General features: G+C 35.6%; 1 protein-coding gene and 1 non-coding gene across 2 annotated transcripts in view; both read left to right on the top strand.

Annotated features, from left to right (window-relative positions):
- RSBN1 (round spermatid basic protein 1) overlaps positions 1 to 22,679 on the top strand; it is a 47,988-nt gene that overhangs the window by 17,678 nt on the left and 7,631 nt on the right. The window contains exons 3-4 of the mRNA XM_012778434.3: positions 19,785 to 19,922; positions 20,230 to 20,372. Of these exons, the coding sequence (XP_012633888.1) occupies positions 19,785 to 19,922; positions 20,230 to 20,372 (281 nt within the window). The remainder of the gene's footprint in view (positions 1 to 19,784; positions 19,923 to 20,229; positions 20,373 to 22,679) is intronic.
- Positions 8,210 to 8,316, top strand: LOC142869703 (U6 spliceosomal RNA). Its single transcript, XR_012918277.1, has one exon. It is a non-coding gene; the product is annotated as a U6 spliceosomal RNA (small nuclear RNA).

Raw genomic sequence — 22,679 nt, 5'->3', positions numbered from 1 at the left:
TTCCTAAAGGTAATGGGGAGTCATTGGTGAATTTTAATAGGGAAGTGCTGTCAATTTATGTCTGTAAAGATTATATGGTAGTGTGGAGGATGGGATTGAGGGGGGATATGAGAAGAAACAAGAAGACTGGTTACTATAATGACCAGATCAGAAATTATCCATGTCCAAACTGGTATGGACACTAAAGAGAAAAGAATGAATTTGAAAAATAATTAGAAGATGGAGATCAACTGGACTTGGTGAGGGAGAGGACAGAGTCTTAAGATGTGGTTTGGATAAATAGGTGGATGGTGGTACTGGTCAAAGTCAATACAGGGTTGAAAAAGCTGGTTTTAAATGTGGAAGGGGGTGATGAGTTCACTTTGAGATATTTTGAGTTGGAGGTAACACTGGGGATTTATGGGTAGAAATGTCTATTAGGTAGTTGAATGTATGGATGAAAGATTAAGAGACATGTCTAGGCTGGAGATGAAGAAGTTGGATTCATTAACGTATTGATGATCCAGGGATAGCATTAGAATGGAAAAGAGATGAAACTAAGGGTGGAATCCTTTGATGCATCCACATGTAAGTATGAGGAACATGGGAAGAGATCAGAAAGAAAGACAGGTGGAAAGAATACTACCATGTTTCCCTGAAAATAAGACAGGGTCTTATATTTATTTTCCCTCAACAAGACACCCTAGGGCTTATTTTCAGGGGATGTGTTATTTTCCCCTCAAAGCCTCAGGTTGCAGTACACACAGGATGGCCGGGCCTGACAGGGGGAGCCGACCTTGTTGGTGGGGCTGCCCACACCTTTCTGGTCATCTCTGGGATAGTAGCTGTCACTATGGGGCAGATGAGACGAAATGCATGGGTTGTGCAGATATGCTGTGTAGCCACGCCCATCACTAGGTCTTATTTTCGGGGTAGGGCTTATATTACGCAAATGCTTAGAAATCCTGCGAGGGCTTATTTTACGGGTAGGTCTTATTTTTGGGGATACACGGTAGGATACAAGTTTTTTAGATTTTAAGAGTGATAGAGTGATTAAGTATTTCATCCATGTGAAGGATTGAGTTAAGTGAGGATGGAAAAGTGGTAGGCTGATCAATTAGGAATTTAATTGGAGACATTATCAAGACCAATGCTTTGCAAACCATGGACATCTAAATAGTATTGTAAATTGTGCCTTTTCTTTAGAACTTTGCCACTCAGAGTGTGCTCTACCTACGAATTTGGCACTACCAGGGAACTTGTTAGGAATGCAGACTCTCTGGCTCTTTTCTGAATCAGAATCTGCATTTTTAAAAGATCTCCAGGTGATTCATATGCCCAATAAGGTTTGAGAAACTTTAGAACTCATTTAGCAGGAGGAAGTACAATTTCGATTTGTTTTGTTCAAGAAAAATTGTAACTTCTCTTATTTTTCTCTTTTTAAATTATTGTAATGGCTAAAACTAGGATTCATATGTTGATGTTTTTTTCTTTTAATATTCTATAACACTCAAATGTTTTAACACCAAAGGAGGTAAATTCATGATATTAATTGAAACACCGAGATGATCCTTGTTTGATTACTGAACTATCAGCCATTGATACAGGATAACTTTGTATAGTTAAGTTTCTAATTAAAGGACTACATATGTATTGATACAATATGGTATCTTTATAATTCTGTAGGATTATTCAGGTCTGAATAAGTTTTAAATAGTCATTGGCTAAGTAACAGTTTTGATCAAAAAGTTTGAGTGTGTGTAGATTCCTTAGGTAATGGAGAAAAATCAATGTTCACTTAGAAATGTATTTGTCAAAAAAAATCTATCCATCTATGCATATACACGCACACATACTTTAGGAGTAAATATAATCTATCATATTTTTGCTTAGGTCTTATATTTTATTATTGGCTACACAAAAACTTTTTGAATGGTTTTAAACTTTGAATTGTGATAGCTTTGCAATAAGATAAGTATGCAATCCTTGGCTCCCCCTACTTTATGAAAATCCTATGGCAGCAGATTAATTAAAAATTAAAATCTTCTTCTAGTCATTTGATGGACCAACAGGATTTTAAAACAGAGGAGCCATTTCCAAATTCTTGTTTTATAGGTAAAGAAGGTCACATTTTGGTTATGACCTTCCCCAAGTTTAAATAGTGGCAGATCTTCAAAGAGGAATTGCCTATCTTTGAATGGTATTATTACATTCTATATGTTAGAGATTATCATGAATTATAATGTGCATATAATTCACCAGGGAATCTTGTTAAAATGTAGATTTTGATTTTGTAGGTCTGAGGTAGGGCTTTATAGTCTGCATTTCTGATAGACTGCCAGGTGATGCTGATGTTGCTATTCAGTGGGCCAGCAAGGCTATATAGGTCTCAAAATCTATATATTAATTACAAACACAAACAATAACAAACACTAAGAATATAATAACGTTAAAAGGGAATTGTTTTAAATATTACTGTCTGAGATGCTTCGCCTTATAGCAACTAAGTAATTGAAGGGTGTACAGGGAGAAGGGCATGCGTGCACACCCATGTGTGCGCACTCAGGGAAGAGGAAATTGGCAAATCTGCATGTTTTAAGTTCTTATCAAAACATTTCTGTATATAATATTGAGGTCACTCACTGAGGAGCATAACTTTTAAACTTTATTTGGGTAGTAGTGGTTCTTTTAAATGTTACTTTTATTACTCTATAAGATGATAATGTTATATACAATTAGAGTGTTTAATTTTAATATCTGCTGTTCTAGAGAAAAACAAAAAATGTTATTTGCTCATAGTGTGTTGGGACAAAGGCCTTAAATGGGCTTATTATATGTTCTCTAATCTTTGGTTAATATAATTAACATTTTATAGTGAATTCATAGTGCTAATAAAGAGTGGAACTATAATGAAGAAGGAATAGGATGGAAAAAAAATAAGAAAGGAAAGAGTGGAACTAGTAGAGTGGTGTATAGCTTAGGAATAACTGAGAACCCCTTAAGGAACTTTATATATCAGTGTATTATATAAAAGGAGAAATAAATAATTTAAGTAGCATGCTTTATAAAATAAAACAGCATAAATAAAAATAGTAGGTTTGATTCTTTTTTTCTCTCATTCTAAGTATAGCTTATAATAAATTCACTTTGACTCACTCAAACTGGCTGTGTGTTTTTTAAGGTGGAAATGACTCTTGATTCACAGGTCACGTTAGGAAGATTGCTGGCTATCTTTTTCATTTCTGTTTTTTAAATAATAAGCTTGAATAGACTTCCTGAAACATGAGTTCTGTGGAATAATCTACCCCCTCCCCCGCAAACTCCCATATACAGGGTTTTCCATATAGTACATTTCTAGTTTGGTGTTCTTGTGAGTTATTACCAATTTATGGCTGTCTTTTGTAAAAGGTATATGTATTGGGAACACAGCTGAGCTTATTTAACTCTCAGAAATTCCTATAAGATAACTTTATAAAGTTGATTTTCTAATCTAAAAGACTACGTCGTGGGTATTGACATAGAGCAATATGTATATTCAAAGTAATTGTTTAATATTTTATAGATATTACATAATTTTTATGCCAAGCTAATTACTATTTTCTCATAGGCATATTTCTGTTTGATCCCACATCCTTCTCCCCTCTCCACTTTGTCCTCTGATTTTACTACAGGCTGAGTTTTTCCTATTAAGGTAATGTCTCCTTCTACGGCAGCCTTATTTTTTATTGTTCTTTGGTCTCCACTTACCTCCTTCCAGTCTTCCTAACACTTGTTTCTTACTCCACTGCACCCAAATACATACATTTTGGAAAGGGTAGAACTCAATATGTTCTTTGCTTTCAGGTGCCATTTCCAGGCCAGTTTTTTCTCAAAACTTGCCAGATCCAAAGAATAATCTGGGGTTGCTAGTGCAGGATATGCGTTAGAATCTCAGGTTCTTTTCCTGGAAATTTTCATTCATTAGGTCTCAGTGAGGCCCGAGATAAGTACCTCAAATGATTTGATTCCTATAATCAGCCAAGTTTAAGAAACACTATTTTAAACCATATACCTCATCTACCATTACTCTAATTCTCTTAATTTGACCTGTAGATACCATCTTCTTACAATTTCATAGTATCATAGGCTAAGAGATAATCATCTAATCTATACAAAGTGCAAATTAAAGAAAAAAATATTTGGATTGGTAATCATTCAGGACCTTGGCTCTCCATAAGGTTTCATAAGGCTTCCATTGGTCCCTTAACATTACCTAGGAAGCCTACTTCTTTTCTTTGTTCAGCTTCCTTGCCTATTCTCCATAATTACTATTTAAATGTTTTTATCTGTATGTATCCTTTCCTCATTCCCTCCTGTTAGAGAAGATATCCCATATCCTCATCAAAGGCTAATCTGAAGAAAAATCACATCCAGCCTAGAATTCCCTACCTATTTAGAGGTCTCTCACTGGAGAGAAAAAAGATCTATCCACACACACACACATATACTTTAGCAATAAATATAATTTATGATAGTTTTGCTTAGGCATTATGGTTTATAATTATTCTGTTCTGGATTCCATCTGTTAGCCTGCTGAGGTTTTTAAAAAATTGTTGTAAAATATAAATAACAAAACTTACCATTTTAACCATTTTTAACTGTATTAATGTAATTCTTGTATGCATTGAGTACATTCACAACATTGTACAACCATCACTGCCATCCATTTCCAGAACTTTTCCATCTTACCAAACAGAAACTGTACCTATTTACTTAGGATCTGTAATGTCAATTACCCACCCCCAACCCTCCAACCTTTGCTGCCTCCATTCCCACGGGAGGAAGAGTATAAATTATATTAAATGAATTTCTGCTTTGTGTGTGTATTCCTTTCTCTATAGAAGTAAATATCTTGAATTTTTGGTTTATTATTTCCATGTATCTTTTAATATTTTACTACCGTGTATGAACAGAAAAACAACATGTTACTGTGCATTTAAAACTTTATAAATAGTATATCGCATGTATCTTTCTGCGGATTGTTATGGTTCAACATTGTTTTTGACAATTATTTTGATACATGTCACTCTAGTTCATTCATTTTAACCACTGTGTTTAGTATTTCATTGGGTGACTATATCCTAATTTATTCTTGGATACTTAGCTTCTTTACAGTTTTTTTTTGTTTTGTTTTGTTTTTTTGAGACAGAGTCTCACTTTGTTGCCCAGGCTAGAGTGAGTGCCGTGGCGTCAGCCTAGCTCACAGCAACCTCAAACTCCTGAGCTCAAGCGATCCTGCTGCCTCAGCCTCCCGAGTAGCTGGGACTACAGGCATGCGCCACCATGCCCAGCTAATTTTTTGTATATATATTAGTTGGCCAATTAATTTCTTTCTATTTATAGTAGAGACTGGGTCTCACTCTTGCTCAGGTTGGTTTCGAACTCCTGAACTCAAACGATCCGCCTCCCTCGGCCTCCCAGAGAGCTAGGATTATAGGCGTGAACCACCACGCCCGGCCTTCTTTACAGTTTTGTGGTATTATTGTGTTACAGCACACATTTGTTTGTATCTGTTTATCCGCATGTATATCCTGGTTTCTCTATTTGCCTTTTCTCCTGTCTGGCATGTCATGACTGTTACCTGGTTTCAATGACTCAAATAAGATCTCCCATGTTTGAAAAGTCTTCTACTATTACATTTTGATTGGTAGTGTGGATAGGTGTGGAATTCCAGGTGGGAGGTCATTTTTCTTCAGATTTATAAAGACATTGTTTCAACGCTTAAACTGCTAGTATTGCCGTTGAGAAATCTAATGCCGTAAATGATTCCTGATTCTTTTTGGGTGTTCTGTTTTTTTTGTTGTTGTTGTTTATAGAAGCTTTCAAAATCTCTTTACTATAGAATTTCAGAATACCAAGGATAATGTGCTGTGAGAGATAGGTCTTTTTTCTTAAAATATTTCAGACATATAAAGAGATATAAAGAAAAATAACAAATAGCTGTGTTCCTACCACCTGGCCTAAAAAATAAAACATAACCAATGCAGTTGAACTGTGCTCCCTCCCCCACCTTTTTAATATGGAAGCACATGTCCTTCTGTTAGAGAAATTTTTCTTGTATTCTTTTTTAATTTCCTTCTCTCAGTTTTCAGTGTTCTTTTTTTCTAAAACTTTTGGGGCAGAGGGACAGTGTCTCGCTCTGTTGCCCACACTAGAGTGCAATGGTGTCATTATAGCTCAGTACAGCCTCCAACTTCCTCACCTCAAGCAATCCTCCTTCCTCAGCCTCCTGCCTAGCTGGGACTATAGACATGCACTACCACACTTGACTAATTTTTTAAATTTTTTGTAGAGATGGGCTCTTGCTATTGGCCAGGTTGGTCTCAAACTCCTGGGTTCACGTGATCCTCCTGCCTGGTCCTCCCAAAGAGCTAGGATTATAGGCGTGAGCCACTTCTCCTGGCCTGAAACTTTTTTTTATTACTTTTATGTTAAGGCTTCTAACTAAACCTCTAATTTTTTCATCTTTCTTTTCCTATTATAATTTTATCTTTTTTCCCCCTACTTTCTGGGGGGATTTAACTATCTCTTAATGTTGATTAATTTCAGCTATAATCTTTACAATTTGAGAGCTAGTTCTTGTTCTGGGTTCCTTTTTTAAAAATAACTTCCTGTTATTGTTTCATGGATATAATATCTTCTTTCATCTATCTGATACTTGTTTTGAAATTTTCTTTTATGTTCTAAGTTGTCTCTGGTTTCAGGTTTTTTGTTTTGTTTTAGTCTTCTTTTTATGGTAGATGTTTTCATCAAACTTCTGGTATTTGACCTATTCATATTTAAGTGTGAGTCGGGATAAAACTGATTAGAGACTCTGTGAATACATAGGGTAGGGCTTATCATTTGATGACTGGGTGGGGAATCTGATTATATCGATATGAGAAAACCTTAGATATCAATGTTTAGAGATCTTTTTTTTCTGGGGATTTTAATTTCTATAGCTAAGAATCCACCACATTTTTGCCAAGGGGTAGAGCAGGTTATGTAACCTGTCTGATAGAATTCTTGGAGCTGAGCTATAAGAGGATGTAGGTGATTGCATTTTTAAATGAATGGAGTTTTACTTAATCCCGTGCTTTCATTTAATGGTTTTCCCCCATGTTTTTGTAATCATTTTGGTTCTCCTTCTACACAAATAGATAAGGAAAGGAGTATGGAGCAGGGAGGTGAAAGTAAGTAAATAGAGCAGTCTGACAAGCCCTTAAGCAGATTTTAAACCCATTTCCTTTGTTTTTCAGTTCTATGCTTTATTCTCTACCTTCTAGAAAACTTAGCCTTTCCATGGTTCTGTAGCATAAACTGGCTTTTTGAGTATTCTCTATATAGGTACTTAGTACTCAAAGGTTCTTAGTTTCTTAATTCTATACACTTTTCACCTTCCAGAAATGTTTTCATAGCTTGTATCTACAGTTTTTACTTCTGCTCTCTTTTACTTTCTGGGATTCATACTCAGAAAGTTTTGATAAGGAATATAAATAAATCATGTGCTTAGTCTGCGATGTTTAGTAGTCTTCTTCACCTTTTCATCTTTACCAGATTCTTCCTTTTCATCTTGAAGCATGATCACACAAAAGAAGACTTAAATGGAAAAATACACGACTATGTTCTTGGGTAAGAAGAATCAACATCAATATGAGAATTTTTCCTGAATATAATTTTCTTATAATAGAACACAATGCCAGTAAAATATAAATAGTTTTTTCTGGGGCAAACAAGCAGATTTTGAAGTTTATGTGAAAAAATAAATAGGCAAGAATATCCAGAAAAGAAAAATAATGATGGAGGAGTGCCCTACCAAGCACCAATACATTCTAAGGATTTAATTATTAAATCACAATGTACTAGTTTATAAACACTGTTTGGTGAGATGGAATAGTCCAGAAATAAACCCAGTACATATAGGCATTTGACATATAAAGATGATAGCATCTCAGATCATTTGTGGCAGAGAGAAGATAGTGTTGGGACATCTGGGTACATATTTAGAATTTAGCTTTGTATTACTGTATACTAAGGTAAATTTTAAATGGGATCAAAGATTTAAATGTGTAAAATGGGGACATTAAAGTAATAGACAAAAACATTGAAGAATTCTTTTATAACTTTGAAATGGGAAAATATTTTCTAATGATAACTCCTAAAAAAGCAAAAACTACTGTAAACAAAGACCAAAGACAAATTATGAAAATTAGTGCTTGCTTCGGCAGCACATATACCAAAATTGGAACAATACAGAGAAGATTAGCATGGCCCCTGTGCAAGGATGACATGTGAATTCGTGAAGCGCTCCATATTTAAAAACAAACATAAAAGAAAATTATTTACAACTCATATCACTGACAATGGATTGTCATATCACTGACAATGGATTAACCTCCCTAAATTATAAAGAGCTCTAGAAATAAACAAAGGAAATACCAACAACCTAATGTAAAAATAAGCAAGCAATGTGAATGGACAGTTCACAGAAAAATGCAAATACCCCTTTAACTTCTGAAAAGAGAGAGGAAAATGGAAACTTATTTTCTTCCTTTTTTTAAGAGACAAGGTCTCTTTGTCACCCAGGTGGAGTGCAGTGGCATGATGATAGCTCACTACAGCCTCAAACTCCTGGGCTCAAATGATCCTCCTGCCTCAGCCTCCTGAGTAGCTGAGATTACAGGTGTGTGTCACCATGCTTGCCTAATTTTTCTATTTTATAGAGACAGGGCCTCACTGTGTTGCACAGGCTGTTGTTGACTCCTGGGCTAAGGCAATCTTCCTGCCTCAACATTCTAAAGTCCTGGGATTACAGGTGTGAGCCACCACAGCTGGCTAGAAAAATGAAATTAAAACTACCAAGATGCCAGTGCTTGCACACCACTCACCTCCTGAGGTGCTCCTCTCCAACCCCCTGTTCCTAAGTTTCACAGAAGACAATTTTTCCACGGATGATGGGAGTAGGTGGCAAGGATAGTGGAGCTCTGCAGCCCCGTCCCTTAACAGGCCCAAGACCAGTACGGGTCTGCAGCATGAGGGGTTGGGGACTGCAGCTATAGAGCAATGCTCACTCTTTCCATCTTAAATATTCTTCCTTGATCCAATTTCCCTTTCTGTCAATCTTATTTTCACAGCCAAATTTGAAAGAATTGTTTACACCTGCTGCCCTCGTTTCTTCATCTTTTCTCAAATTTCCTTTCAGCCCCCATAATTTCTCTGAAACATCTCTTGGTATTACCAATGGGCATTTTTCATCTTCTTCTTACTAGAAACCTCAGCAAGCTCTTAAAATGTTTCTTTTCTTGGCATTCAGGATATTGTGCTCTCTTGGTTTTCTTCTTAAAGAAAACTCTCTGACCACTTAACCACTCCTTTTTACATTCCCTTTTTTGCTAATTTTTCTTACCCTCTTGGGTTTGTTTAATTGAAGTTTTCTAAGAACCCCCCTCCCCCCGAACTCTGTATTTTCTCTAGTCAGGTTAAGTCTAAAGTTTCAATTATTGCCAATCCCTAGGATTTGTAACCTTAGTCTAGACCTCTTCTGATTCCAAACACAGCTGCCTTCTTAATGTACACTTGGGTACACAAAGTACCTAGCTTCTATTGCTGCTATAATGAATTACCACAAACATAGTGGTTTAAAACAACACAAATTTAGTCTTTTACAGTTCTGAAGGATCTGAGGGAAATGTTTTCTTTTTGCCTTTTTTAGATTCTAGTGTCCTTCTGTATTTCCTGGCTTGTGTTCCCTTCCTCCATCTTCAAAGTATATCACTCCAATTTCTCTTTCCATCATCACACCGCATTCTCTTAGTTAAATCTCCTTCTGCCCCAGTCTTATGAGGACAGCTATGATTACATTTAGGGTCTACATGGATAATGCAGGATAATCTCCTCATCTCAAGATCCTTAATTTATTCACATTTACAAAGTCCCTTTTGCCATAAAGTAATATTCACAGGTTCCAGGGATTAGACCCTGGATATCTTTGGGAGTCATTTTTCAACCTGTCACATACTTCATGCTCATCATGTCTAAAACAGAAGATACCATCTCCCCATCCAAACCTGGTCCTCCTCCAGAAGACAGAGTAATTTCTCCATTCAGTTGCAAAGTGCAGAACCTGATAGTCATCCTTGATACTCCTTTCTCTTGTCTATCATATCCAGTTTTTGTCCAAATATTGATAATTTTATCTCCTGGATACTTTTCAAATCTGTCTCTTTTTTCCTTCCTTTTAAAAATCAAAGCCAGGCACCGTGGTTCATGCCTCTATTCCTAGCCTACTCAGGAGGCCAAAGTAGGAGGATCACTTGAGGCCAGGAGTTTGAGACCAGCCTGGGCAACATAGCAAGACCTCCTCACCCTAAAAAAAATAAATAAATAAAGCAGGCTGTTAGCTTAGCCTATCATTTATTTGGAATAGTAAAAAAAAAAAAAAAAAAAAAAAAACCCTGTAAACTGATCTCTTTTCTTTCTGTGCCCCTATGAGATAACTAAACAGACAAACAAAAAGGCCAAATTAGATAATTTTCCTTCTCTTCAGACCCTTTAGTGGCTTTCCCAAATCCTAAATGTGATCTTCAAGTCTCTCCATAATCTAGCCACAGCTCATTTCTCGAGAATCTTTATTTTTCTCTTTTATTTTCTGTGTTTAATATCATTAGCTTTCTTTTAGACCTTGGAAAGGGCAATGCCTAAGAGATTTTGTTTCCCTCTGAACTTGTTTTTCAGATTTTAGCTCTATGTTACTTTTAAGAACACTTTATGCCTTGAATCAGGATCCCATGTTTTCTTTCAAGTGTCACATACCTTTCATTCTGAAGACATTGCAATGTATGGTTAAATATTTATTTAGGTTAAGGTCTTCCTCTCCCTACTAGACTGTAAGCCTCAAGTGCCAAGAACAAGTTTGCTCTGTGTCTATGAGGACAGTGCCTGGCATATAATATATAGTCATATGCTGTATAAGAATGTTTTCTGTCACTGAAGGACCCATATACGATGCTGGTCCCATAAGATTGTAAGGGAGCTGAAAAACTCCTATCATCTAGTATTTACTATGCTTTTTATTGCTATTTTAGAGTGTACTTCTTCTACTAATAAAACAGTTAACTAAATAGCCTCAGGCAGGTCCTTCAGGAGGTATTCCAAAAGGCATTGTTACCATAGAAAATAACTGCTTGACTTTCCAGTGGGACAAGATGTAGATAGAGATGGAAGATAGTGATATTGATGATCCTGACCCTGTGTAGGCTTAGGCTAATGTGCACGTCTGTGTCTTAGTTTTTAACAAATTTTAAAAAGTAAAACAAAAGAGATTTTAATAGGAAGAAGTGTATAGAATAAAGATATAGAGAAAATATTTTTGTACAGCTGTGCAGTGTGTTTGTGTTTTAAGCCAAATGTTGTTACAAAAGATTTAAAAAGTTAAAATTAAAAAGTTATAAAGTTACAGTAAGATAAGGTAAATTTATTATTGAAGAAATAAAATCGTTTTCTGTAGCTATAGTGTAGCCTAAGTGTACAGTGCTTATAAAGTCTACAGTAGTGTATGATAATGTCCTAGGCCTTCATATTCACTTACCACTCTCTCATGGACTTGCCCAGAGCAACTTTCAGGCCTGGGAGCATCATTCATGGTAAGTGCCCTTTACAGGTATACCAGTTTTTATTTTTTATACTGTAGTTTTACTGTGCCTTTCTGTTTACAAACACAAATACTTAGCATTGTGGTCCAGTTGCCTACAGTATTCAGTACAGTAATATGCTTTATAGGTTTGTAGCCTAGGACATAAAAGCTATACCATATAGCCTAGGTGTATGGTAGGCCGTACCATCTAGATTTGTGTAAATACTTTCTATGATGTTCCCACAAGGACGACGAAATCACCAAATGACATTTCTCAGAACATATCCCCATTGTTAAGCAACACATGACTGTATGATAAACTTGTATTAAATGAATGATACCTGCATTTTTGTAACTCCTATTCTTTCAGTTTATGTAAATCCACTTTTTTGTGATAAGTCTCCAAGTATTTGAAGACTGTTGTGTCCCCCCTTTAATCTTTTCTAAAGTTAAGCACTTTTGAAATACTTTAAATTTCTTACACTCTTCCTCTAATTTGAGTTGGTCACAAGTCTCTTATCATCTTAATTGTTCTCTTTTGTGTGTGCTCTAGTTATAGATATTTTCTAGCCCAGATAAGGAGCTAATTACTCCAAATGTCATCTGTGCAATGCAGAGTTAATTGCCTTCCTTAGTACAAAATATACAAGATATAGACAAAACCACCATAATAAAGAGACCTGATACACAGTAGCTAGAACAAAAAGTTTCTGTCTTGTGTAGCATTCCAAGGGTAGGCAGTGATGTCATTTAGGATCCTAGTTTCCTTCTGTCTTTAAGTTTTGCTATTCCTTCTGGTGTCTCCACCACTCTGTTTCAGCCTTCAAAAGAGTGAAAGAGGAAGTAGAAGGCAAATCATTTCCTTATAAAGGCAAGCTCTGGAAATTGCATATGTAGCTTATGCTAATGTCCTATTGGCCAGAATGTAGTCACAGGCCACATTTAGCTGTCAGGGAGCCAACTCATTGGCCATATGCCCAGGAAGTTCTCTTACTTAAAGGAAGAAGTAGTTTGCTTGTTTGGCATCAGTTTCACGCAGTTGTATGTTTAGTTTGTGGTCACAAATGCTGTTCATCTTCTATCTTGTGCTGTTAATTAAATGCATCAAAACATTTGCATTTATTTAATTTAATGCAAGTGATAGGACACTGTTAATCAGCAGCTCTTCCTCTTTTTTTTTTGGCCAGAGTTTAATGGTAGATTACTTCATTTCTAGCATATATAAATTCAAAAATATTTGTTACTACTTACCAGGCACTTTTGAATTACATATATATAATATTAAATAATACAGATTATTCTCTTTCACAAAGTTTACTTTCAAACATATTCCTTGATTTCTTTTTGAGTAGTTTAAATTGGGGGTTGGTAAACTTTTTCTAAATATGGCCAGATAATATTTTAGGCTCTGTGGACCATACAGTTTCTGTTCATTTCTGTCACAACTACTTAGTTAACTCTGCCATTGTAGGGTAAATGAATGGGTGTGTGACTGTGTTCCAATAAAACTTTGGCAGCTTGGATATGGCCTGTGAGTTGCAGTGTGCCAACTCCTGGTCTAAATTAACAGCATATGTTTCCCTATCAATCAATCAATCAATCATTTGTTAACTTCCTTTAGCTTAGTTCTTTACTTAGTTTTTTCTTCCTTTGAGATAGTGATTTTATTTCCTTTGGATATAGATCTAGAAGTAGCATTACTGAACCATAAAGTAGTTATATTTTTAATTAATTGAAAAACTTCCATACTATTTTCTATGATGGCTGTATCAATTTATACTCCCACCAATGTACAAGGGTTGCGTTTTCTCCACATCTTCACCAGCACTTATCTTTTTTTTTGTTTTATTTTTAATTGACACATTATAGTTGCAGATATTTATGGGGTACAGTGGGATGTTCATATAGTGTAATGATCAAATCAGGATAATTAGTATATCCATCATCTCAAACATTTATCATTTCTTTGTGATAAGAACATTCAAAATCCTCTATTCTAGCCATTTTGAAATATAGAATACATCATTAATGGTACTCACTCTATTGTGCAATAGAACACCAGAACTTACTCTTCCTACTTAATTGTAACACAGTACCCATTGAACAATCTCTCCCTGTCTCCTACTTGCCCCTACATATTCCAGCCTCTGGTAAACATTATTCTACTCTCTACTTTCATGAGATCAACTTTTTTAGACCCCACAAATGCATGAGATCATGTGGTATTTGTTCTTCTGTGCCTGACTTATTTCACTTAACGTGATGCCCTCCAGGTTCATCCATGTTGTTGCAAATGACAGGATTTCATTCTTTTTTATGATTGAATAGTATTCCATTGTGTGTATATACCACACTAATTTTATCCATTTATCATTTGATGGACACTTAGGTTGATTCTGTATCTTGGCTGTGAAGAGACAGCCTACAGAATGGTAGAAACTATTTGCAAATTATCCATCTGACATTATATAAAGACTCAGTTCAATAACAAAAATCAAATAATCTGATTAAAAATTGGGCAAAAGACCTGAATAGACATTTCTCAAAAGAAGACATACAAATGGCTAAAAGGTATATGAAAAAATGTTCAGCGTAACTAATCATCAAGGAAATGGAAATCAGAACTACAATGAGCTATCACCTCATCCCAGTTATCATGACTGTTAACAAAACGACAAAAAAAAATAACTTGCTGGTGAGGATTTGGAAAAACGAGAACTTTTATACAGTTGGTAGGAATATAAATTTGTACAGCCATTATGGTCGTCAGTATGGAGATTCCTTCGAACATTAAAAATAAAACTACCACATGACCCAGCAATCCTCCATATGGATTTATATCCATTCAAAGGAAATTAAATCAATATGTGGAAGAGATCTCTGCAATCTCATGTTTTCTGCAGCACTATTCACAATAGCCAGTTTTTTTTTTCTAAGACAATCATTAAATTCTTGGCCATTTTTTGAAATGTTATTCTTATTATTTTAGTTGTCTTACTTTCTTCATCCTCTCACAGTTTCATTACCTAACTCTTCCTTATGTCTCTCAAATAACCGTTTCCCTTTAGGGCAGTTCTTGGTTTTCTGTTCCTCTTCTTTCTCTCAAGTCTTATTCACTTTAAAAATTATACTTTATAGATAATTTCCAGGTCTACACACCTGTTTCTTACCTTTCTGATTTACTTATAACTTTAAATCCAACTTGTCTAAAACCTATAAATTTTTATGTACTTCATTTCTTTGAGCTTGAGACCTTATTTTGAGTCTTTCCTTCTCTTGGGTCTACTTTTAGCCATCTTCAAGGCTAAACAGAAGTTGTAAAAGTGGACAATAACGTGAAAAGTTGTGAAGGCAGCACAGATTATTTAGAATTTGGAAAATGTGTATGTATTTATTTATTTTAGAGACAAGGTCTCAGTCTGTCACCCAGACTGGTATGAGTGCAGTGATACCATTATAGCTCACTATAATCTCCAACTCCTGGGCTCAAGCAATCCTCCTGCTTTAGCTTCCCAAGTAGCTAGTATCACAGGGAGGCGCTGCCATGCCCAGCTGAAAATGTCCATATATAATGTGGCAAATGTGGTGGTTCTTTTGGAATAATAGATCAGGAGGGGTTTTGTCTGCTCGGAAAAGAATTTTGAGCTAGATGCTATAGGTAATGTAGAGCTAAAGGATTTAAATCGGGAAGTTTGGATGGTAATCTTTTTTTCCTTAATAGATTATTTGTAGCAGTATGTAGGATGGCTCATGTGGATGGGAATCCTAAAACAAGGATTATGGTTCAGAAGGTTTTGCAGTTAGGTGATAAATGATTATTTCCTGAATTAAGGCACTGGTACTGTGGATTTAGAAGAGTAGATTTTGAGATTTAAGGGAAGGGGAAGAGGGACGTGTTAATTCCTAATTTGGGAACTGAGAATGAATATCATTAACTGATGCAGCAAATAAAGAGGGGAAAAAAGCAGGTTGGGGGTGGAAGGGAACCCTATAAGAAAATGAGCTCAGTTTTGTAGGTATTACCTTTGAGGGTGTCTGTGGGCTGTTCAGGAGACAATTATATGTAAAGGTATGAGTCTGAGGAATAATTTTAAATTAGAGATGTAGCTATGGAATTTAGTAGGGGTACAGGTGGTAGTTAAATCTGTAGTATAATTGAAACCACCCACAGATAATATGTTGAATGAGAACGGGGCCAACTATGCAACAACCACGTTTTGGAGAGGAGGAAGCCTGAAAGAAGTCAAGAAAGCAGATGACTGAAAAACATTCCTTGAATTTGGCAATGAGGTCATTAGTGATTTGTTTCAGGTGAGTGATGTGGGCAGAAGCCTGATTGCAATCATATGAAATGTGAATAAAAGGTGAGATGAGGCAGTAGAGACAGGAAATACAGACAAATATTATAGGAGTAGGATTCTGATGTGGAAAAGGTATATCTAGGTGCTTTTGATGGCAAGTTGCAGAATATTCAATTTTAAAATGGGCTTAAATGATAAAAGGGTTTTTTTATTAGCTCATGAATTGGAAAAGTCCAGAGGTAGGACTGATGGTTAGAATGTTTTCGGCTTTGGGTTTGCAAGCAGTGCTGGTGGAAGGACTCAGATAGAATATGAGAATGTGTTTATGAGAGGGATAAATCTTGAGGTATAGGCTAGATATGGAAGGAAGTAAAAACAGGGCTGATGTTGAGAAAAGAACGTACGTAAAGGAAAACCAGAGGTCTAATTTCTTGTAAGTAAAGGAATGAAAACAGGAAGGTTGTGGTTTACTAATCAGGGCTTTCTTTATCTGGGAAATTTAGCAACAGTTTTCCAAATAGGCCTTAATACATTGCAGCTCTTAAAATCCAGTCTTGGTATATTATAACATATTTAATTACTTGATGGCTCTTCTGCTGCTAAATAAAAATTGAATATTGTTAATTCTTTGGCACTCATGGGTACTCACACAGTGGTGTGACCCTGAAGATCCTCGTAAGAAGAGAAACTTTTTTTGTATATAGATGAAAATAAACATGTTGGCCTTGGCAAAATTATGAGATCATAAAAGTTTGATATCTTTTGGGATTATAACCTCTCTTTTTCTTATGTTGTTCCCTCCCTCCCCTCTTTCAGGTTTGTTTCTCTTTCCAAATAGGAAAAGATTCTTTATATTTATTCATTCACATAATGATCATCCTAGGTGTTTGCATTTTTTTCTTCCTTTTTTTTTCTTTTGTAGAGACTGGGTCTTGGTATGTTGCCCAGGCTGGTCTTGAACTTCTGGGCTCAAGCGATCCTCTTGCCTTGGCCTCCCTAAGTGTTGGAATTATAAGCATGAGCAACTGCGCCCAGCCAGTGTTTTCATTTCTTAGTTGTATTCAAGTTCAATGCTATTGAATTTAGTGATATTTGTATTAGGTAAACTTGGAGTAGTGTGATATAAAAATACTCTGTCACTTTGTGTGTGAAATTTAAAGTAATGTGTATTCCTTCAAATTAGTAATGCATTATGAGTTGCATAATCTCAAAGCTAGTAGACATGACTGTATTTCTTCAGAATTGGTTTTGAGTTTCAGGAGCTTTAAATTCTGATAGGTCTTTAGGATATTCCTCCTGTAAAATGCCACTACCCTGTATAGATTAGTAAAGGAATTTCTGACAATTGGGAATGGTTGGGGGAAGTATTTGGATAAGAGTGATATTTCTTAGTACCCCTGAAAGTAAATGATTTCTAGAATTGTTGTTGAAGGTTAAATCTTCTTTATTTTAGGATGATTGGCTTAGAAAGGTTAGAACAGTGATTTTAAAAAGCTTCCTTTCTTTCCCTTCCTTATCTCTATGATGCTCTTCTTTTCCGTGCTCTCACTGCTGGCTTTTTAATAGCACAATGATCACACAAAACGTATGGAAGATAATTCATACAAATATATGCAAGGGAATTCTGACCTGGTAGTTGCTGCTTAAGGATCACCTACAGTGATCTTGGGGGAAGGATTTGTAAGGAATTAAGAAATCCCCCTGCTATTTGAGAACAAGATCTAAGACCTTTTTTGCTGTATATATGTCTATGTGTGTGGGTGATGTTAAATTGTCTATGGGAAAAAAAATGAGTTGGTTCTAAAAATGCTGCTATGGGACTGCAAACTAGTACAACCTCTGTGGAAAGCAATATGGAGATACCTCAAAGAGCTAAAAGTAGAACTACCATTTGATCCAGCAATCTCATTACTGGGCATCTATCCAAAAGAACAAAAGACATTCTGTAAAAAAGACATCTGTATTAGAATGTTTATAGCAGCACAATTCACAATTGCAAAGATGTGGAAACAACCCAAGTGCCCATCAGTACATGAGTGGATTAATAAAACATGTATGTATACCATGGAGTTCTACTCAGCCGCAAAAAACAATGTTGATCTAGCATGTCTTGTATTATCCTGGATAGAGGTGAAACCTATTCTACTAAGTGAAGTATCCCAAGAATGGAAAAACAAATACCACATGTACTCACCATCAAATTGGTATTAACTGATCAACACTTAAGTGCACATATAGTAATAACATTCATTGAGTGTTGGGCAGGTGGGGGGGAGGAGGGGATGGGTATATACACATCTTATGGGTGCAGTGCACACCATCTGGGGGATGGGCATGCTTGAAGCTCTGACTTGGGTAGGGCAAAGGCAATATATGTAACCCAAACATTTGTACCCCTGTAATATGCTGAAATAAATAAATAAAAATACTGCTAAAGAACTGATAGTGAAGAATTGTGTAGTAGGTGGTCATTTCACTAATTGTGAAATATTGGATAGTCATTTATGTAGACTTTCCTATTAAGGCAAAATAGGTGGCATTTAAAACAGTAACATTTGATCCTTTAAAGTTTTTTTTTTTAATCTTCAATAGAGGCCCACCTTATAAAGGTACAGTTCTGTATGTTAGGTTTTTCTATTTAATCTACATCTTAACTAAGGTAGAAAATGCTAGGTAACTGATCTGAGGCGGAAATTCTGGCTAGAATCCATCATGTCTAGTCTAGTTCATCTCTATGCACAGGATCTCTCTACCCTTGAGAAACATTTATTCCAAATTGAAGGTAGGATAAGAACATAAAAATAGTTTGTATGGAATTAATTGGTAGATTGCATTTATTTTTTTGTTGTTGTTTTTTATTTTTTAAATTTTTTCTATATATTTTTAGTTGGCCAATTAATTTCTATTTCTTTTAGCAGAGACAGGGTCTCGCTCTTGCTCAGGTCGGTTTCAAACTCCTGACCTTGAGTGATCCTTCCGCCTCAGCCTCCCAGAGTGCTAGGATTACAGGCGTGAGCCACCGCACCCAGCCGTAGATTGTATTTAAATGCTAGATAGAATGCTTGAGGCTGCAAATTTGTGTAGGGTATGCCCTAAATTCACTAGAGAGTTGATCTAGAGAAAATGTATATGTGCTCATAGATAATATTAGACTTCAGAAAAGGGAAAGATCATGGAGGATAACCAGGAAGACTTCTGGAAAAAAAGAACTCTTGAACTGATGTTTGAAAGATGGATAAGATTTGGGTTGACATTCCTAGTGGAGCAGATTCAAGAAAAAAATCAATGGAGATAGAAATGAGTTTGGCATAAGTTGAGGAGGGAAAAAGATCAGCCTGCCTAAAGTGGAGGCTCTTATATGGAAGTTATGGGAGATTGGATTTGATAATGGTCAGCTTTGATAACTGGCCTGAAGACTTGAAAGCTAGGGAGTACAAAATGAATCTAGATAATCTGACCACATGGTCTTTTTTATTTCCTGCCCTGCCAATTTCAGTAATGTTTATTCTGGTTTTTCTTCTTAAATAAAGATCACACTTTGAAGTGTTTACAAAGTTAAAAAATCATGATTCTTAGAGAAGTTCAAATAATCTTAATGTCTTCAATATTTCTTTGAGATGTTGGGACAGTAGGCTAACTTGCACATTGAAATTTCCATTTGTGGCAAATGTATCAGTATATTTATTTGTCAGTGTGCTTTAGTGCCTCTCTGTAACTATTAACTTTATCCAAAGTACAGACCATTGAGTTCTTAGTATGTAGAAGAAATAGCAACATTGGCAACAATATCCTATTCTAATTCTTTATATGGTAGTGTACCTCATTCCATTTCCCCCCCTTTTGTTTTATCTCAGGTCAACAGGACATACTGCTGTGGCACCTATCGAGCAGGTCCTATGCGGCAGATAAGTCTTGTTGGAGCGGTAGACGAAGAAGTTGGTGATTATTTCCCAGAGTTCCTTGATATGTTAGAAGAATCACCATTTCTAAAAGTGAGTGGTAATTCAGATTATTAAAGTTTTGATCATAACTTAAGTGGGCATAGAGTATTAAGTTAACATTGACTATTAAAATTAAATTTTATCCAATGTTTTTTGAATAGAAATGTTTAGAAAAGTATTGCTACAAAGTCTTCAATTCTTTTTATCTATTAATAAATTACTATATGAATAGCATTTATTTCTTTGTATACACTTACAAAAAATGCTTCATAAAACTTTTATAATATTTGAGTGGGTGGGGTTAATTTGTAAATAGTACAAAAATGTTCTTAATGTGATTTATTCATCTGATTTCTAGATGACTTTGCCCTGGGGTACACTTTCCAGCCTCCGACTCCAGTGTAGGTCCCAAAGTGATGATGGGCCTATAATGTGGGTAAGGCCAGGAGAGCAGATGATCCCTACAGCAGATATGCCAAAGTCACCCTTCAAAAGACGACGGTAAACATTTATTTTTCTCAAATAAGCAAAACCACTTTTTTTTAGTTGGTTGTTTATAAAAATGTTTGAGACTTGAGCATAGTTTGAAAACTATTTGTCAAGATTATTTGAAAAGGTTTCTTAAATAAATCTTCTAGTTGTAAGTTCCTTAGTCCAATCCACTCATTCATTATACGATCATCGGGGTGAGGAATCATTCTAAAAAACAAATTTAAGGCCGGGCACGGTGGCTCACGCCTGTAATCCTAGCTCTCTGGGAGGCCGAGGCCGGCGGATTGCTCGAGGTCAGGAGTTCGAAACCAGCCTGAGCAAGAGCGAGACCCCGTCTCTACTATAAATAGAAAGAAATTAATTGGCCAACTAATATATATACAAAAATTAGCCGGGCATGGTGGCGCATGCCTGTAGTCCCAGCTACTTGGGAGGCTGACGCAGGAGGATTGCTTGAGCCAGGAGTTTGAGGTTGCTGTGAGCTAGGCTGACGCCATGGCACTCACTCTAGCCTGGGCAACAAAGTGAGACTCTGTCTCAAAAAGAAAAAAAAAAAAAAAAAATTTAATTTTTATTTTTTTTCTTAAAACCTCAGCCTTAACTGCCTGCAGGATAACCTGCTCTCCTTAGTGTAGTCTACAAGCATCTTTCATAATCTGGCCCCAACAGTACCTCTTCTCGTCTACTCTAGCCATAACAAATTCAGTTTCCAAACCATGGTCTTTCATAATTCTTTGCTTTTTACATGAAATGGTATCCCCCATCTTCCTTTCTACCTAGCAGACGCTTAATAAATTTTCCAAAACTTAACTTGGATGACATCTTGTTTGTGAAGCTTGTTCCCTTAAGGCAATTAATTGTTCCCCTTTCTGTGCCACAACATTCTGCTCATTAACAATCTGTTTAAATGTTTTTATTATTTACTAATATTTAAGGTAAGCTCCTTGAGGACATTGACAGTTTTATTCATCTCTGTCCTTGTGACACATAGTAGGTAACCAGTATTTGGTGAATGAAGCACTAATATAGTCTAGTACAGAGCTTTAGTAATTCATATTGTACTAATGTATTTTGTGTTTCAGACACTTAAAAGAAATGTAGATTAACTCACTCTGGTACTTTGAAAAATCTTAGACTATGGAAATAGCAACTTGAAATAAGTACCCAGAAGTGAGTTCTAATGGACCTTACTTCTAAAGCTCATGCATAGGAGAATGATTCTTGATTCTTGAGCTTAAGGATGGTGCATGAAAATACATTGTAAAAATTGTTGTTAGACAACAGTTTTTGTACAGGATAATGATGAATCTTGAAATTCTGCTAAATTCTTAAATACTATATGTGTTTTTAATTCTATTATCTTTCTCCCCAAATGACCATTATTTCCTGATTATTATAAACTCTAAAAATATAATATAAAAGAGTAAAAAGAAGGCAAGAAGTCAGCCATAATCCCACCCATTTAGGCATATTAACCTTTCAAATTCTAGTCCATACATACACACAGTATAAATTTTGTTTGTTTAAAAATATACCCATTCTTTATATGATGTTTACTTTAAAACTGGAGAATTTTTTTCCTTTAGATATATGTGTTTTCTTAAGATGCATCTATATCATTTCTAAATGACTGTTTAGTTCACTGTATGGTTGTATAAAGATTTATCTAATCAATTCTTTATTAGTGTAAATTATTTCCAGTTTTTCACCACAAATGGTATTTTGACAAACATGACAGTGGTGTGCTGGAGACAGTTTGTACCTGCTCACAAGGGCCATTATTAGTGTCACCTTCCAATTCTACATTGAGTGATGTCACATTAGTAGCTGGAAATTAGCCATGTGGGGAGTATTTATACCAAAGAAATCAGCTACAAATCTGCCACCTCTCCCCACCTCCCCTAAGCCGAGTGTTAAACATGTACTACATACACTGATTATAGACAGATACATGTTTGGTAGATAAATATCTTTGAGCATATGGGTGTTTATTTTCTTAGTAGAAATTACTAAAGGCTCAAAGTACACATTTCTAATGGACCTGTAGAACTGCACCAATTAATACCCCTACCCATATATTAATAGTAAGATAGTGTCCTTATCCTCAACTCTCCATTAATATTCTCTTTAACTTTGTTGATCTGATTGGATGAAAATGTCTCATTTATATTTGGTCTTCTTTAAGGGGCTTGTTATTTCTTCTTAGGTGATTCCTTTTAATTTCCTTTACCCACATTTCTATTGGAGTGTTTTTCATTTGTAAAAATTCTGTATATATTATGGTTATTAACTTTTTTCTTCTGTTGCAAGTTTTTC

Source organism: Microcebus murinus, chromosome 2, assembly GCF_040939455.1.
Source record: "Microcebus murinus isolate Inina chromosome 2, M.murinus_Inina_mat1.0, whole genome shotgun sequence".
Taxonomy (NCBI): domain Eukaryota; kingdom Metazoa; phylum Chordata; class Mammalia; order Primates; family Cheirogaleidae; genus Microcebus; species Microcebus murinus.
Note: the sequence above shows the minus strand (reverse complement) of the source record. Positions and strands in the feature narration are given on the sequence as shown.